Raw genomic sequence first — 17,591 nt, 5'->3', positions numbered from 1 at the left:
AGGAGAAAGGAAAAAGGAGGTAATGGAAGGTCTGGGAAAGAGCCAGGGCAGTCTATTCAAAGTATATATATGAACCATTTTCTACATGAAAAGTGTTCTGAAGACAGGTCTTTATGGGATATTTCAACCCTACCCCCAGTTTTAATATTACATGGTTAGGACCCCAGGAGACATTCTGAAAGACAATACTGCACACATGGAAAGTTTGTTTTCCCTAGTTCATTAGCTCCCTTGTCTCCCCTTCCACCCCCTTCCCACCCAACCCCACCCTTCTCCATGACCAAAAATATCAAATCAGTAAGGAAGGTGTGGGCTTCTTGCCCGGCCAAGCCTCTTTTGCATATTTCTTCTTCTTGGGTTCATTTACAGCTTCAGGATTATAGACTGCAGGGTTCGGTGCAGGGTTCATGTTCACTGCTGACGGCACGACAGGAGTCAAGTCCACATCAGGGGCGAGGTTTGGATATGGCATGGGTAAGCCACCAATGAGCGCTGTCCCGTGGATGCCATGTGGCTGGGAGCCTGCTTCACTGTGTGTGGGGGGCAAGCCCCCGTAGAGTCCTCCACTGAACGCAAAGTTCTGCAGGCGCCTGCTTCCTGATTCCTCTAAGCCCAGGGAGCCAGGGCCTTCCATCCGCTTCTTCTGTGGTTTACAACAAGGAGGGGAGAGGATGGAAAGAGGAGACAAAAGGTGAAGCACAAGAGTGGTGTTAGTTAGCCTTTTTTGTTTCAGCCCTAGAAAAACTGACCTTTGGGAAAGATCTCTAAATCTCATTTACCAGACAATCTATTTCACTGTCCTGAAATTGCAGGGTTTGAAGGGACAGTAGTAATCACCTAACATGACGGTTCCCAAACACTGTTTCACAACATTCTTACCATCCTATGGCAAACTGAGAAAAATGAGGACAGTATGGTTAAGTTTTTCTAAAGTAAAACTTTTCCCATTTAAATAACTCTTCTAAGGTCATATCCGCTACCCCCTCTCCTTTTTTGATGTTAAAATGCCCTTTGAGGAAATGGACACTGACAATAGATATTTTCACCTATTAGAGGGGGGAGTGGGTATTTAAAAATTTTTCTTTTGGGGAGTGAAATAAAAAGTTGGCATCTCCATGTTGGGTACCCAATTTTTAAACCTTAATCTGACAGCAAAACAAATCTATAGTGACAGAAAGCAGATTAGTGGTTGCCTGGGGCCGGGTGTAGGAGGTGACTGGCTGCAAAGGGACATGAGGAAGTTTTTGGGAGTTATGGAAACTTTCTGTATCTTAATTGTGATGGTTACACAAATGTACACATCTGCCAAAACCCAAACTGAACACTTAAAATGGGTGTACTTTGTTTTGTGCAAATTATACCACAATAAAATTGACTAAAAGTAAAAATAACTGCTGATTTTGTACTTCAATGACAACAGACCATTCCAAAGGAAAAGGAAGAAAGACAAAAAGAAGAGCAAGAGAAAAGAGCTCAAGGGGAAATATGACATGAATACTAGAGTCACACAATCACACTTTTTGGTACTGGACTAAAACATCGAGTTGATTCCGGCTCATAGTGACCCTATCAGACAGAGTAGAACTGCCCCATAGGGTTTCCAAGGAGCGCCAGTGGATTCAAACTGCTGACCTTTTGGTTAGCAGCTGTAGCTCTTAACCACTACACCACCAAGGTTTCCAAACTCATGAAAGATGCCCCCTAATCCCCATACTCCCTTTTGGATCAGATATTCTAAAGATTTACTAAAAATAAAGCTCTCTATAGCATCTCTAATCAGTGTCAGACCTCTGGCAATCTTTTTACCAATACCTCTGTTAACAGAGATCTTACTGCTTCAAGGGACAGTTTGATCCCTTTCAGGCAGTTCTAGCCGTCAGGCAGATTCCTTCTCATGTTGCGCAGTTAGCACATCTCCGTAACTTCCCCCTCTTGGTTCTTCATCATACCTCATCTTTAAGCCTAATCCATCCCTAGGCTGTCCTTCCTATCTACATCATTCCTGTTTACACAATACAGGCATGGCAAATGCCATAGGTGCTACACAGTACTGCAATTATTCCTCTTTCTGACCTAATAGCTTACCTTGAGTCAGAAGAGAAAAGCTAAAGGAAAGTAGGCCTTTATCTGCACCCTTCTGGAAGGCAAATTTATAGACTCACATTGTACCATAATTTACTGCATGTAGCACCAAGCTGCTGGTCACCTGCAGCTTTTCTGTGGTACTACAGGATTCTCTACACACAGGCGAGGCAAAGCATTTCCACAGAATGAAAAACAGGAGAGACGCACAGGATGTTTTAAAACTAAGCACACATTTAACATCCACCTACACATACAAGAGTGGTTTTAAAACCTCGATTGTGCAGCATTTCAAATACTGTTACAGCGTGCTTCCTACCTTGACCGGGACCACAGCAGTTTGTACCATGTTCCGGAAGCGACCAACTGAGGGATCCACATCCTCTGCAAAAAGAGGGGTGGGCAGGGTTAGGTCGGTACTCTACCGGGGGGACAAGGCCATAGGGCTCACTGCAAACAAAGCAATCACGACAGCTTTAATTTTAAAACAGTAAACTATAGCTAATACTTAGTGTTTACTGTGTGCTGGGCCCTGTGTTAAATCCTCACATCAACTCTATGGGTAAGTACTACCATAATAAACATCTAACAGATGAAAACACAAACTGGAGCTTGGAGAAGTAAAGTGACTTGCCCTGTAACCCTGCTGGAAAGTACTAGACCTTATCGATCCCATGTCAGTGATAAAATAATGACATGTCAAGAGATCACACACCCTTCCAAGATCACTCATTAGCAAGTAACAAAATTAGGACTCAAACCAAGGCTTCCAAATTAATCTGGTCTTTTGAGCTGAATAACCTGAACTGTATACAACCAAGACTTTACTAAAGGATCTGAAGCCCCCTGTCCAGGCAGGGTGGGAGAGCAGCTGCCTTTTCACAGCTTCTACCCTTGTTATATTCCACCCTTCGGAGCTCCTAGCTTCACTCACTTGGCAGGGAGAAAGCAGTAAGAGTAAGGAACTTGTTGGCCATCACTCTCATTCCTCATTTACTGGACATCAGCCATGGAAACAAAGGCCAAGCGACTGTCCTGCCTTGAGAAGCTCACAGTTGTAGAGCCAGATAAGCTACAACATGATAGAGGTTCTTTAGAACACATGCAAACAGTGTTCCCGGAGCCCAGAGGAGACGATCGGGCTGGATCACTAAGAATGAACAGGAGTTTTCTCCCTGAGGGTTGAGAAAGTATGTAGAAACAGGCAGGACCAGACTTATCACTATCAGAAAAAACTACTCCAAGCTCCTTTTATCTTAATATAGTGGTAGAAAAAGAATTGTTTTCCTGAGAGATGCTGTAAGTTTTATTTTAAATGCACTGGGGGCCCTTGCTATTTAAAGAAAAACTCCTATGAATCCTTTTGGAAAACAATCACTATTTAACATGAATAATTACTGCTGGGGGTTTACTTGTTTTAACCCTGGCTTTTCACATGTTAAACCCAAACCAAGCCATTGCCTTGTAGTCGATTCTGACTCATAGCCAACTTGTAAGACAGAGTAGAACTGCCCCATAGCATTTCCAAGGAGCAGCTGGTAGATTCGAACTGCCAATCTTTCGCATATTAAAACCCATTGCCATCAAGTCAATTCCAACTCTTAGCAACCCTATAGGACAGAGCAGAACTGCCCCATAGTTTCCAAGGAGCGAATGGTGGATTTGAACTACAGGCCTTTTGGTTAGCAGACGTAGCTCTTAACCACTACACCACCAGAGATTCCCAAATTTGGTACCTTTAAAGAATATACCTGGCAACCAATCTTTGTTCAGTGAATGAATGAATTCTTCATTCATTTCATCTTCTGTATTTCTCACATAAAAATAGACATGATGAGATTAACTCCACGAAAGGGACTTAAGAGACTGTTTAGTCCAGTGGTCCCCAAATGGCTGCTGTTCGTTACGTACAGACTGGAGCTTGTTTTAAAATACACATTTCTAGGAGGTCCAACCTGTGGAAACTTTTTTTTTAATTGTGCTTTAGGTGAAAGTTTACAGAGCAAATTAGTTTCTCATTCAAAAATTTATACAGAAATTTTCGTGACACTGGTTGCAATCCCTACAATGTGTCAGCACTCTCCCCCTTTCCACCCTGGGTTCCTCGTTTTTATTCATCTAGTTTTCCTGTCCTTTCCTGACTCCTCATCATTGCTTTTGGACAGATGTTGCCCATCTGGTCTCACATACTTGACTGACTAAGAAGAACATTACTCATCTGTGTTATTGTTTTGTAGGGCTGTCTAATCTTTGGCTGAAAGGTGAACTTCGGGGGTGGCTTCAGTTCTGAGTTAGAAGGGTATCCAGAGGCCATAGTCTCAGAGGTTCCTCCAATCTCTGTCAGACCAGTAAAGTCTGGTCTTTTTTGTGAATTTGGACTTTGGTCTACATTTTTCTGTCTGGGACCCCCTACTGTGATCCCTGTCAGTGCAGTCGGTGGTGGTAGCTGGGTACCATCTAGCTCTTCTGGGCTCAGGCGAACCCCTGGAAACTCATATTCAATACGTACTGGTGTGAGGTCCAGAAATAAGCTTCCCAGATTGGTCATCCGGCCCTGCCTGAACATTCCCTCGCACACTCACTACTCTGAGGAGCAACAACCCATGCCACTTCGTACACCATCCGAAAGTGAACCTGTAGTCACTGAAACAAATGCCCTAATCTCTCCACAGGAATTCTCTTACTCTTCTAAACATAAGCCAGGATTTTTTTTTTTTTTAATGTTGAGCCAGATACTTGGCGCCCACTGGCTCTGGTTTTGCCCCAAGGTCAGCCCTGCAAATATATGAACGACAGTGGCCATGCCTCTGTCAACTTCCTCTCCTTGTGATGGTTCCCTTACATGCGAGGCCTCCAGGGGACCATTTTCCACAACTGTGCTCCTTCAGCTTGAGAGCCTCCTCATCCTTCAGGACGATGTAACACACTTGGGTGAGTTCTGGTCAGAACACAGACCAGTTGGGTTACTGTCCTCCCATTCTTCTATTTCAGTTTTTAATTGTACTTGATTAGTTTCCACACCCCTCTGCTGACTCATAACGTGTTTTCAATTAACTAAATTCCCTAGGTCTTTTCGTTTTCACAAACTGTCACTGGAGCAGGTCCTCTCCATTTAAATAACTGATATTTTGAATCTAAATGCAAGACTTGAAAGTTAGTCTCACTGCATTTTAATGTGGGACGTGTCAGTCTGGGTTCCTTGTTTCCACCCATTGAGATCTATTTTCAAACAAGGTCTTTTTGAATTTCAATTCTATCATCTTTGTATAAACTACGCCTTCCAGTTCTATGTCACGCATCCACCACAGTACCTGAGATATATATGAGTCCAATTAATGAACGCTGAATGATGAAACAAATTGATAAACTTAGTTGCCTTCTCTATATGCTGATGCTCTCATCTTACTGACACTTCCATACAAATTATCCAATAAGTTACTTCCTTACAGAGAGGCAAGTCTTCACTGCAGTTAATGGTACCAGCAGAAAGTTCTCCAACAGTGGAGTTATCAGACTCAGAACTCCATAAAGACAACAATGTTAGGTAGGCTAGGTTGTTTTGAGGTAAAACAGCAAACGCCTATACCTTACTGGAACTTCCACTAGATCAGCAGGAGAATTACACAGGGTCTTTCCTTGAGCCATTTCTTTCACACTATAACTGCATAATGCTTGAATGTTCACAGTACTCTACCTATGGACTGTACAAAAATATCTCTGAGTACCTGTTATTTTAAACCTTGTTGAGAAATATCACAACTGACCCGCAGGTTGGGTATGCTACTCTCTGAGCCCACAGCTTTTTCCTCAGAAAAACAAGGAAGAAGACACCTTACCTGGGTTGATGATCTCATCATCCTCACTGAAAGTCACCCGTGAGTTCTTCCTTTTCCTCTTTGGCCTCTGAATATCCAGATTCCCTTCCTCAATGGTGAGAGTAGAAATCCGCTTGTTGTGGGCAGTGTTGAACTCTGTCAGGTTCTAGGCCAGGGTTCACAGAGGGAAGACAGGAGTCAGTACACGGGAATTTGGGGGAAATACCAAATAAAGGGCATTTGGAGCTAACTGTGACCTCCCAAGACAGAAGAGACTCTCCTCTCTATTTAGAAAAGATTACCATCCTTAGACTGCAAATACTAACAAGCCTCACCTGACAGAATGTGGCACATCCTTGTCAACTGGTAAGGCAGTGACAGAAGGAGGTGAAGAGCTCTGGGCTGAGACAAGACCATCTGCACAAATCCCTTTAAGGTTTTTTTTTTTAAAAGAAAGATTATCACATCTTCAGGCTGAGAATTAAAGGGAATGTGAATGGGAAGAATGCCAAGAATTGTTTTTAAGTTAAAAAAATAGAGATGAGAAAGGACAACTGGCAGCTTCTTTCCCAGTAGCTCTCACCTTGAAAACTCTAAAGGACACTGCCACTTAATTTTTGGCATTAAATTTTGTCACTCCTTATCCCTGTGCCTGACCCCAATTCTAATTCATAACTATCGATCCATTTCAATAATTAACTTGGCCTTAACACTGCTGCCTGCTTCTTCCCAATCCACAGGACTTGTTCCAATCTGCATTGCAGTTTCAGATATCCCAAGTTTCTTGAGAATGAGGACTCAGAAAGGACCTAGCATATTTAAGTGAAAGACAGAGAAGCAGCCCGGAGGGGAAATGGGCAGAGGTGACTGTTGCAAGGTCTCTAGCTACAAGGGCACTTCTTTAAAACAAAATGATTTCTAAATTATAAGATTTCAATTGTGCTTTTCTTCCCAAGGGTTGGGGAACTGCCCTGATGTACAGGAATAGTAAATACATGTGGGTGGTTAAGGACATGCTTGCATTTGGTTTACCTGAATAGGCCAGTCACACCAATGCAGTGACAGACATGTGAAGGACTACAGCCATGTGAGAAACTACAGGGGTCAGCCTCTAGAAGAAGAAAACCCTAGAACTTGAGAACTATATCATGTAAAATTCGTAGCATTTAAGGCAGCCAGGCCCATAAGACCAAAAGTAGTCTAGTTCTATTCAGGAGATTCCTGGGCTGTTTAGACAGTACCAAAAAAAAAAAAAAGCTACCTAAATGAATGAAAGCATCAGCTCTCTAAGCCAGCAATGTCCAATAGAACGCTTCGTGATGATGGAAATGTTCTCTGTCTGCATTGCCCAATACAGTAGCCGCTAGCTACATGTGACCATTGAGTGGCAAGAAATGTGGCTAATGGCTACCATACTGGACAGTGTAGTTCTAAGCAGTCAGAGGGAGAGAAAAATTGAACTCCCAGTGTCAGCTTCTAATAGGCAGCAAAGGTACACAAAGACAACTATGAGGGGCTACTGGCAGGGAGACCCAGTTTCTTTGCTAGCCCTGGTCATACATAACCAAACTGAGATAATGCAGTTCCAAAGTGGCAAAGGCCCATTACGAGGCTCAAGAAAACCTCCTGTTGCTAAGCCTCTGGCATTTCAAGCTACACAGAACAGATCCATACTGCAAAAACTAGTGTCCCAAAAGCAAAACAATGACATGGACATGGAATTACATCAAGCTCGGTCTCCTCCTCTGGAAGCCCCAGCAAGCCCTTGAGTTCATCATCCTCTCCACCCATCTTCTCATCTCCTTTCACGGCCGATGGCAAGGTCTGAGGCTTCTCACGTAGAGTGTATGCCCTTGTGGACGCACCAAATGACACTGTGGAATCGATGGGAATTTGCTGAGGCTTGTGAGGTTCCAATCGAATGTGACCCAAGAAAGTGCCGTGTGCTAGGAATAAGCAAATCAGAAATGTAAGGGGAAAAGAAACAAGCCCTGAGTTTCACAAGGGAGAGCATCACCTTCAACTTTCCCACACCAGCTCAGCTCCTCCCAGCACATCGGTGTTGCTTTTTTTTTTCTTTCTTTTTAAAATGAAAACAGCACCAAACCCACTTCGTATCCCTTATCATGTGTTACAGTGAAAAACTTCTTCATTGAGTCTTGAATCTCTTCAGTGGATTTCTTACACATCTGCAGACCTACTGTTACCTCAAATAACATATACTACTGCTTGCTCTCTGCTGCCAGACAGCCTCGGCTCCATTCTGGGTCCAGCAGGTATGGTCCCAACTGAGCAGTTGCCATGCCCCCCCCCACCCCCCCACGGCAGGAAACAGGCATCACTGTGGTCTGACCTCTTCAGCCTCAAGTCTAAGGAACATAGGAATTGCTGGCCTGATGGCAATTATGCTTGAGTTTTCCCCAGAACAAGAAAGGAGCCTGGCTGAAACAGGTGAGATGTCAATGCCAAAGCAAGCCAAAATTCTACTGGAGATTCAGAATATTTTTCCATGTCTGCATTCTGTGTGCTATGAATGGAGAGAAAGGATAAATTTGCAGGTAAGCACTTTTGAAACAAGGCAGGTCAATACCATCATATGAACAGATTAGAGGGGTATGTGTCTGTGTGTGTGCGGGGGATGAGGGAGAGGGGAGGGTCAAACATCATCAGCCCAGGAAGCAGGATCCTTTACAAGTTACACAAGCAAAAGGAACAAACTTCAGGGCCCCATGCAACTGTCAACTGCATTTCTGTGGATTGCCACCGGCGAGGTTTAAAATCTCAGTTTAGTGTTATATCATCATCCAGGAAATGCTGGATTTGCCTTTCCAATCATTAGTTGGACTGTGCTCATGGAATTAAAATGGATATTATTAGCAGTCAAAACAAATGTAACTGGGACAAAGAACCTATAATCAAATATTAAAATTTTGCTCAAAACAGTTTTGTTTTAATGTCCTGAACTGATGCTCTACTGCTTTAACGGAGCTAATCATGGCTTCTGCTTAAACTGAACCATGATTTATCATGGGCCTTATGAACACCTGGATACCCACAGTCCTTAGTTCATGGTCCTCTTCTCTCTACATTCGGTCATCAATTATCTCAAGAAAACAGGAGAAATTACAGCAATGGAGAAAGGCTAATTTAACCAAATGTAAACTTCTTCCTTAATAAGCGATCAAACACGTTTTCCCAACTGAAGAGCCCAAAGAGCACTTTCACATTGCCCAAGAGGGAATGTGTGAAATTGGCTGTGAGTTACTTACTACTGTTGAGATCTATTAGGAACACTCTCTTCAGATGCTTGTGGTAGACCAAGGCAGCGTGGACCCGAGAGCAAGACTGGTGGTCAATGGTAAAGTCACACAGATCAGGGTTTCTCCCAAATAAGTAATACTTCTTCTCATCAATAATCAGTTTCTAAATAAATATTAAATAAAATATTACTTAAATTTTCTTTCAACAGGTTTTGCCAAAAGCTCTTCCAATCAAACAAGCAGAGGATCTAAGTACCTTCCTGGGGATAAAAAAAAATTATTTCTTCAAGATAAAGGCCTCAAGATATTCAGGGTAAAGAATAATTTACTAAGATAACATTTTTGGAGGGTTTATGTCAATTAATCTCCCCAAATATAGTGCTCAAATGTCTAGTGTTGGTATGAAAACAACTTTTTCTAATTCTATTAGATGAACATGGGCTGCCCCCTAAGAGATCAACAATTCTGTCAAGAGTGGATGTCTTCTGTCCACTGGAAATTTAAGGTCTCCTTGGCTCATAATTTTAGATTAAGCAGAAAGCAAGAAGTACAAAGTCTATAAAGTAATATAGAATGTAGTTTTTAGAAAACATACATTCAAATAAAGATTATCACCTGGTGGTATAAATACTTCTCTGTATTCTAATCATGCTGCCACAGCCCCAAGTATTTTTGGAACCCTCTTTAATAACTGGAATTACATTAAACATTATTCTATGAGCCCCTAAACCCAACTTCATCATCACATTTCACCTTGGACACAAAAAAGTATTGTTGTTTGCCATAGATTCTGACTCACAGCGACCCTATAGGGCAGAGTAGAACTGCCTCACAGGGTTTCCACGACTGAATTTTCACAAAAGCAGATTGCTACATCTGGTTCCCGTGCAGTGGCTGGTAGGCTCCAAGCTTTCGGTTCGCATCCGAGTGCTTAATCACTGTGCCACCAGGGCTCCTTCAAAAAAGTATTACTCAGAGTTAACTCTAAATGAGCATCTGCTGTTTCCAGATCCTCACTTCATGGGGCAAAGATTTCCTGTGTTTGGGAGAGGTGGGCGTGAGGACTAACATTTACTGAAGAACTACTACTGCTAGGCATTGAAAACATTGTCCCATCTATTTCTCAAAACAACTCTGTGAGAAATGTATCATCTCTACTGATAACGATAAAAAAACAGCAATGAAGTCACTTGTCCAAGGTGGCCCAGCTGGTTCAGTGGCAGGGTTGGGATCTAACCTCAGGTGTGGCTGAAATACAATGCAAATATTGTAAACAATGAGCCCTTGGTCTGAAACAATTCCAAAACAAGAGCTCCAAAAATATTTTCAGCCACTACTGTGATGCTGAAAAAATTTTAACTATATAACATCCCAATGTAATACAGAAAAAAGGATTTCACAGACCAACAAACTGTTATAAAACTGTTACTGATTAGCGTAATTTTGTAAAAGAAAGGTCATTTTAATGGCAAACAAGTAGAAAGGGGAAGGATAACGGACCATTCTTTGAAATGAATTTATCTTAATGAAAAATTCATTATTGCTCTTATTTTTTTCTTAATCTTGGATCAGAAAAGCCTTTGCCACAGATTGGTTAACTCTAAATGAATCATTACTAACACCTCTTCCAATTCTAACGGTCTACAATTTGACCACTTTGAATAACCTTCATCCAGATATGCTGTTTTTCTCCTTTAAACACAAAGTCTCATGAAGCTACAGTTCACACTTCACTCCTCAAATCCCTGAAAGAAGAAGCACAAAGCTGAGTAGAAAAGAGCAGTCAAGTTAGTATGGTACCAGGCTAGGAACCAAGAGGTTTACATATCATTCCCGGCTAAGTCATTGAACTCACAGTGGGCTACTATTTCCCCTATGCTTCAGTATTCCCCTTATAAAACCAGAAATACACCTCATATAAACAGAGTCTTGGCATTGATAAATTAACTGCTTAACACTTATGTGCCACGCACTGTGCTTTGAGCTTTCATCCTCACAACCATCCTATGAAGTGGGTAGGTACTATTATTCCTACTTTTATTGATGGCAAAATTGAAGGACAAAGAAATTAAGTAACATACTCAAGTTCACACAACTAAATATTTTGGGACTGGGTTAGAAATTCAGGTCTGACATTAGAATCTAAGCTCTTTTAACCACTACATTATATACTTTCTTTACTTACATTAAAAGGTGCACCATATGGCATTTTAAGGAGTGAACAAGCACTGTGGGTCACACTCTTAATTTTTCCTTAAACAATCACTTATCCAGTTTCTTTCGAGCTTCGCCTTAGGCTCATTTAGTTGAAGTTAGCCTGGATATGTGGGTCACCTCTGGGAAACCCTGTCCAGCAGTGCCCATCTGCCACTGGGTAGTGTTGATCCCAGGCCCTTGCTGCTGTGGAGCACCTGGCTTTAACAGCTCAATCAGATGGTTACCTCCATGTCTGCTTTGACCCAAATTTTAAGTCTTGGGTTAAAAATAAGAGATAGCTTTAGAACTAAGAGAGAGCCCTGAAATTTCAACATTTTGTTCTCAGTAGGTAATATTCATGCAGACTGAATCTCATTGCATTTCTCATTCATATTTATAAGCACACAGATTATATCCTTAGACACTTAAACTTGCTAACTACAGTACTCTTATTTGATCTCAAGGAAGACAACATATAAGACTACCAGCTCTTGGGATCTAGTACAGTAATAAAAACGAAAACCAAACCCATTGCTGTCAAGTCAATTCTGACTCATAGGGACCCATAGGACAGAGTAGAACTGCCCCCGTAGGGTTTCTAAGGAACGACTGGTAGGTTCAAACTGCTGACCTTTTCATTAGCAGCCGAGCTCTTAACCACTGCACCAGTAGGGCTCCAACATAGTAATACTGACCAAATTTCCATGATTCTAAGGTGCCAAAGACATCAGAGATTTAGGTGCTTGGAAAGGAAGGGAAAAGCCCCTAAATTAAACGTACATATTCACTATTAAAGGCATCCCAATTATGGAAATGTTAAAATGTAGGCAAAAAAACAGTATGTCTTAGAATCAAGGAAATGTGCTAATTCTTAAGACAACAGGCTTCTTCTGTCCACATGAATGAAATAACTCATTAGTTTTTCAATAATCTTTGTGGTCACAAAACCTATGGCCAGTACCACTATAAAAAGTTGTGCCTTTGAGTTATAACTCAGAGTGTGTCTTTACACACTGGGCTTAAAAGACTCATGGCTTTTGTTTTAATATTGCACTTCTTAAACCCAGCTATCACAGCATATCACAAGCCTTCGACATAGGCTAGGACATAGATAGCTCGGTTAGTATCAAGTGCTGCCTAAAACTCTACACATAAGCTCATTTCAGGTCTGTTCCTCTCAAGAATAATAGAGTGATGTCTAAGGATTCTGACTTGACAACTTGTGTGGCACCTCAGCACACGTAAGAGCACTGAAAGACAGTGTCTTCATTATCTAGTGCTGCTATAACTGGAATAACACAAGTAGATGGCTTTAACAAAGAAAAACTTATTTCTCACAGTTCAGAGACTAGAAGTCTGAATTCAGGGTGCTGGCTCTAGGGGAAGGCTTTTTCTTTTTTTTCTCTACTGGCTCCAGAGGAAGGTCCTTATCTCTTCTGAGCTTCTGCTCCTGGGGAATCTTCATGTGGCTTAGCATCTATCTTCCCCTATCTCCATCTCCTTGCCTCATCTCTTTTATATCTCAAAAGACACTGACTCAAGACACACCTACACTAATCCTGCGTCATTAGCATAACAAAAACAACCCATTCCCAACTGGGATTATAACTACATGCATAGAGGTGAGGATTTACAACACATATTTTGGGGACAAACAACTCAATCCATAATAGGCAGAGAACATTATTAGGTATTGGGAACCAGTAATCAGAGGGGTTTTTGACAAGTACAGTGCTTCAAAAAAAGTTATTTCACAGAGGAATGTGACGTTACCATTTAGGCCAGGCCTCCTTGTCTGTTCCTTCCTGTTGTAAAGATTTACTAAAATCTAGAACCAAAACAGATTCCTATGTCTTCAAACTTCATGCTATTTAGCAACAAATATTCCGGGTCTGAAAAATTGTAATAAAAATGGTTTTACAGACTTTTTAGCTAAATGATTTCCTTGAATAGTCCTGATGTTTTTGTGATCTTTAAGATAGAAGATCCCAGGAAAAAGGGGCTCTAAGTGACTGGCTAGGGGCATGAGGAGTTGACAACAATGGCAGAATTTATTATAACTCATGCCTTAATACTTTGCAAAAATGCTGGGTACCTCCACCACACCCTGAAAGTGACAATGTATTTACAGAACATCCTTCAGGAGTTCTCACAGATAACTTTTCAAGCTAGCAACCATGGAATGCACTGTTTTTATTATATGCACCAAAGAAAAAAACTGCACTCAATAATGGTGCCTTGAACCCAAATTCTAGCTGATCAAGCTATCATAAAATTGGTCTAGGACAAGGAGACTCAGAGCTCCATGAGCTTATTTTTAATTTCTTGGTAAATAAATAGTACCATAAGGATTTTAAAAACTTATGAAACCTAATAACTAATCAAAACTCATGTTTTCTTAAGTCGAATTCCTCTAAACTTTTCCTTTATAGTACTTAGTTATAATTATGTAATTTTTTTGTGTGTATGATTGTGTCTTTTCCCACTGGACTATTTCTTTAAGGACAAGAATCATATTTGCTTTGTTTACTGTTGTAGTCCCTACGCCTAGTACAGTGCTTGAAACACAAGCACTCAATAAATGTTTTGAATGAATGAATATATTTCACCACCATTTACTTTCTCTTATTTGAGCAAATGTCTTAACTCACTATACTTCTTTGAAAGACCTGACCCTCATAAAAGTAACTTAAAAGTTAAGCTTAATTTCTATCATTCACTTTCTTCAGTTATTGCATTTACCTTGCATCCACCACACGATCCCATGTACTCTCAGAGAGAGGGGCTATGTCAAATTATAAGGCTTTCAGTTTTACTGAGGCCCATGACCTATAAAAACCCTCCGTTTGGAAGGTAAGAGAAGTCATAACAAACTGTGGGAGATATGAGGTTGAATGTGTTATATCACCATGTGCTTTTAATAGAAAAAAAACTCAAGATGAACAAAAGTAGCATTGCTGGAAAACAAAGCACAGGAGAGGGGGTGGAAAATGAGTCACTGGTAGAAATCTTTAGCATGGTGGGAAAAAAGGGAAGACATGTATTTCCCATACCTCAATTAGTTTGTCTCCTTTGACTACATCCAGATGTAAACCGGGTGGAGGCTTACCTGCCCTGAAAAATAAGAGTGAAAAAAGCATTTTCAGGATGAGTTCATAAATCCTATTCACAACCGTCCCATTCAACCTCACAGCTCTCCTACCAGTCTATAATTAGTTCATGTTCAAACAGAAACGTCACCTCCTTCACTGTTATTACAGCTCCTTTCTACATTTGACACTTACTTCCCCAGTGATTCAATTGCTCTAAAACAGATTTTAGCGGATCTGTATTTAGATCACACCAAAGAAATCTATATTTTAACACTGGGTATCTACTTTGGGAGAAGCCCTGGTGACACCGTGGTTAAGTGCTCAGCTACTAACCAAAAGGTAGGCGGTTCAAACCCACCAGCCGCTCCTTTGGAGAAAGATGTGGCAGTCTGCTTCTGTGAAGATTTACATCCTTGGAAACCCTATGCGGCAGATCTACTCTGTCATACAGGGTTGCTACGGATCAGAATCCACTCAATGGCAATGGGTTTTGGATTTATCTACCTCAGAGAGAAAGCAGCAGAGTGCAAGTACTATAGCCCTGTTAGTCTGATCATCTGGAGTTTGAATCTAAGATTTAACATAAAAAGGCGGAAGAAATCAATTGGTGTTTTGGGCTGATCATGATTAGTCTCATCACAGAATAAGCAGAGAATACTGACCTGAGCTCTGAGAACGAATCACTGAAGCACAATTAGGGAGCTAGGGCAACCCGCTAGCTTCATGCCCATGATACCAGGTATCAAATGAGTACAAGAGATATCTGTTGCCCTTGAATAGGTCCTTCTACAATGCCATGATTAAGGGAACTTTTCTCTGTACTCCTACAGCCATACCATTCAAGAGGCACACACACATATCAAGGTACCTATACAATGCCTGGCACACACCAGAGCCTGAGGTACATGTATCTAAAACAGTCTCTTCTACCTACAAGTTTGCTCTTCTGTTCAAAATCAATGCAGTGAGGGACCAAAATGGACACAGAATATATAGACTGAAGCAACTGGATGTTACAAAGTGCAAAGGGGCCCAGAAAATAGCCACACATTCATTTGCTTCCTTGAATTTGCTCCTCTGACGTTTAAGAATGAATAACCTTGCCAGAGTCCCTACATTCACACCTGAAAATGTATTCTTGCCCAATTTAATTGAAGATGTAACACAGTCATCTCACAATCCTGCCCAGCCCCTCTGTGGCAGTTGCCGAAAGGACAGGACACTGGACAAAAAACCTAGGTAAAAGAATATTATATCCAAAGCATACTTTGTGAGATTCTACTATGTGCCTGGCCCAGGCCTAGGTGCTGGGAATACAAAGATGCATCAGACAGTCCTCGCCCTTGAGGATCTCAATATAACGGAGTCAGAGACGTCACGCACAAACACACAGTGTTAAGAGCTACAGCAGAAATAGCTCTAACTCGGGCGTGTGTCCTCACAAGGCAATTCATATTTATTCATCTTGAATCCCAACTCAAAGACTAAATTATTCCCAAGAACTTGTGATGGGTGGGAGAGGCTCATTCCATTACTGATGCTCACTTGAGCCCGGCTTCGAGCTGGTCGCTAAGAACACGGGGGTAGGTCAAAACTGTCCCTGTCCTCAGGGAGCTCCCACTCTGCGGGAGAAAGGCAAGTACCGCACGGGGACGCAGCGACGAGAGTGATGCGAGGCTCTGGTGTTGGACTGGGGTCGGCAAGCTGGCTCGTGCGCGCTCGGGACGCACAGCATAGGGGCAGGTACGGTGCTCCAGAAGAGCACCAGGCACTCAGTCAGGAGTTGGGGTAAGTTCGGGGTCGAGGCCCCTAAGCGCCCCAGACATCGGTTGATCATCCAAGTGGCTGCCTGAGCGAGCACCCTAGGGCCCCCAACCCTGGGTCTCCTCAGTTCCTGGGCCCGGGCTCCAAGCTCCCCGTTCCTCCACACGCCGCCCGGCCCGGCGTGGCACATAGCGTTCCTTCAACCAGTCCCAGGGCCTCTGAGCCATTCAGCTCGCCACGAGAGATAAGCCGCCCTTCCAGCCCAACCTAGCTTAGTCCAGGCCAATTCAGCCCTGCCTGCCCCGACACTCACCAGGTCGGGCAGTCGAACAGCGGGAGGCTAGAGCCGGAGTTCGCGGCTGCCGCCATCTTGCGTCTCCCCCTCCCATTTGGCGGGCCCGAAGCACGCCGGGAAACTGGAAGACTAGGAGGGGAGAGGCGACATCCCAGCAGCCTGTGCGCGTGCGCGCGCACGCACTCCTGCAGCGCTTACAGTGGTGGTGGAGATTGGGAGTCGATTTTAAGGTGTTTTTTTAGGTGGTGTGTCTACTCTGGAAGTCTCTGAAGGCGGGGGCTTTCCTTGGCCGAGAGGTGTCTGAGAAAAAAGGGCTCGTAGGGAGTGGTATCCTGTCTCCCCTACGTCCTTCTGCAGACACAGTCCTGGACTCCAAAATCTTAGGAACTCTGTAGTCTCGGGCTGCACCGTTAGCCTACCACCTCCAATCTGGAGAGAAACTAGAGGGCAGAGCTCAGAGAGTCTGTTTTTCCTCTTTGTGCCGTTTAAGGAAAAGCTGCACCTTGCTCACTTCCGCCTGTCCAATTCAAGCCTGGGCCTTGGACTAAGAAGCTGCCTTAGGGGTTTATGAAAACTCTGGACAAGCCGGAGCCAGGAGCAGCTCTAATCGGGAGCCAGGTGTCCTTGGCCCAACTCTTCACTGTGCATTGCTGAAGTTGTTAATAAGGTTTTGGCCCCTTTGGGTTTTTTGCTTTTGATCATATTGCACTGTGGGCGGTGCAAATGATTGTGTGCTTCAGCTGTTAAACAAAAGGTTGGAGATTGAGTCCACCCAGAGGCACCTAGGAAGAAAGGCAATCTTTTAATCTACTTCTAAAAATCAGCCTTTGAAAACCCTATGGAGCACAGTTGTGCTCTGACACATACGGGGTTGTCATGAGTCAGAATTGAGTCCAGAGCAAAAAAAAAAAAAAAGTGTGGGGAAGCATTGGGATTGCTGGCCTGCCCTAGACCACTAGCAGCTAAGAGAGACCATCAGCAGGGCCCGTGGTTGTAAATGGCTTTGTTCAGTGCTTACTTATCTGGCCAAGTATGTATTTTATAAGGATCATTTAATTTACTCATAACACTCGAGATAAGTATTATG

The 17,591-nt window shown here is 42.6% G+C and overlaps 1 protein-coding gene and 1 non-coding gene across 2 annotated transcripts; both read right to left on the bottom strand.

Moving 5' to 3' along the window:
• Nucleotides 1-268: 268 nt before the first annotated feature.
• Nucleotides 269-16,597, bottom strand: PPP1R8 (protein phosphatase 1 regulatory subunit 8). The gene is made up of 7 exons (XM_049878438.1): nt 16,523-16,597; nt 14,407-14,467; nt 9,167-9,320; nt 7,623-7,843; nt 5,919-6,063; nt 2,402-2,466; nt 269-643 (listed from the first exon to the last, which is right to left on the bottom strand). The coding sequence occupies exons 1-7, from the start codon at nt 16,576-16,578 to the stop codon at nt 290-292; spliced, it is 1,056 nt and encodes a 351-aa protein (XP_049734395.1). The 5' UTR covers nt 16,579-16,597; the 3' UTR covers nt 269-289.
• LOC126074169 (small Cajal body-specific RNA 1) lies at nt 12,325-12,489 on the bottom strand. The gene has a single exon (XR_007516971.1). It is a non-coding gene; the product is annotated as a small Cajal body-specific RNA 1 (non-coding RNA).
• Nucleotides 16,598-17,591: the final 994 nt, after the last annotated feature.

The sequence above is a fragment of the Elephas maximus genome, chromosome 3 (genome assembly GCF_024166365.1).
Source record: "Elephas maximus indicus isolate mEleMax1 chromosome 3, mEleMax1 primary haplotype, whole genome shotgun sequence".
Classification (NCBI taxonomy): Eukaryota; Metazoa; Chordata; class Mammalia; order Proboscidea; family Elephantidae; genus Elephas; species Elephas maximus.
The sequence above is the reverse complement of the archived record's forward strand: the minus strand, read 5'-3'. Positions and strand labels throughout refer to the sequence as shown.

Coding starts and splice junctions, on each gene's coding strand:
- PPP1R8 (XM_049878438.1), bottom strand. CDS start 16,578: ATGGCGGCAGCCGCGAACTCCGGCTCTAGCCTCCCGCTGTTCGACTGC. Junction 6,064..7,622: donor AGGAGGAGACCGAGCTTGAT/GTAATTCCATGT, acceptor ACCCTGGCCTAG/AACCTGACAGAGTTCAACAC. Junction 2,467..5,918: donor TGATGAGATCATCAACCCAG/GTAAGGTGTCTT, acceptor CTCTTTTTGCAG/AGGATGTGGATCCCTCAGTT.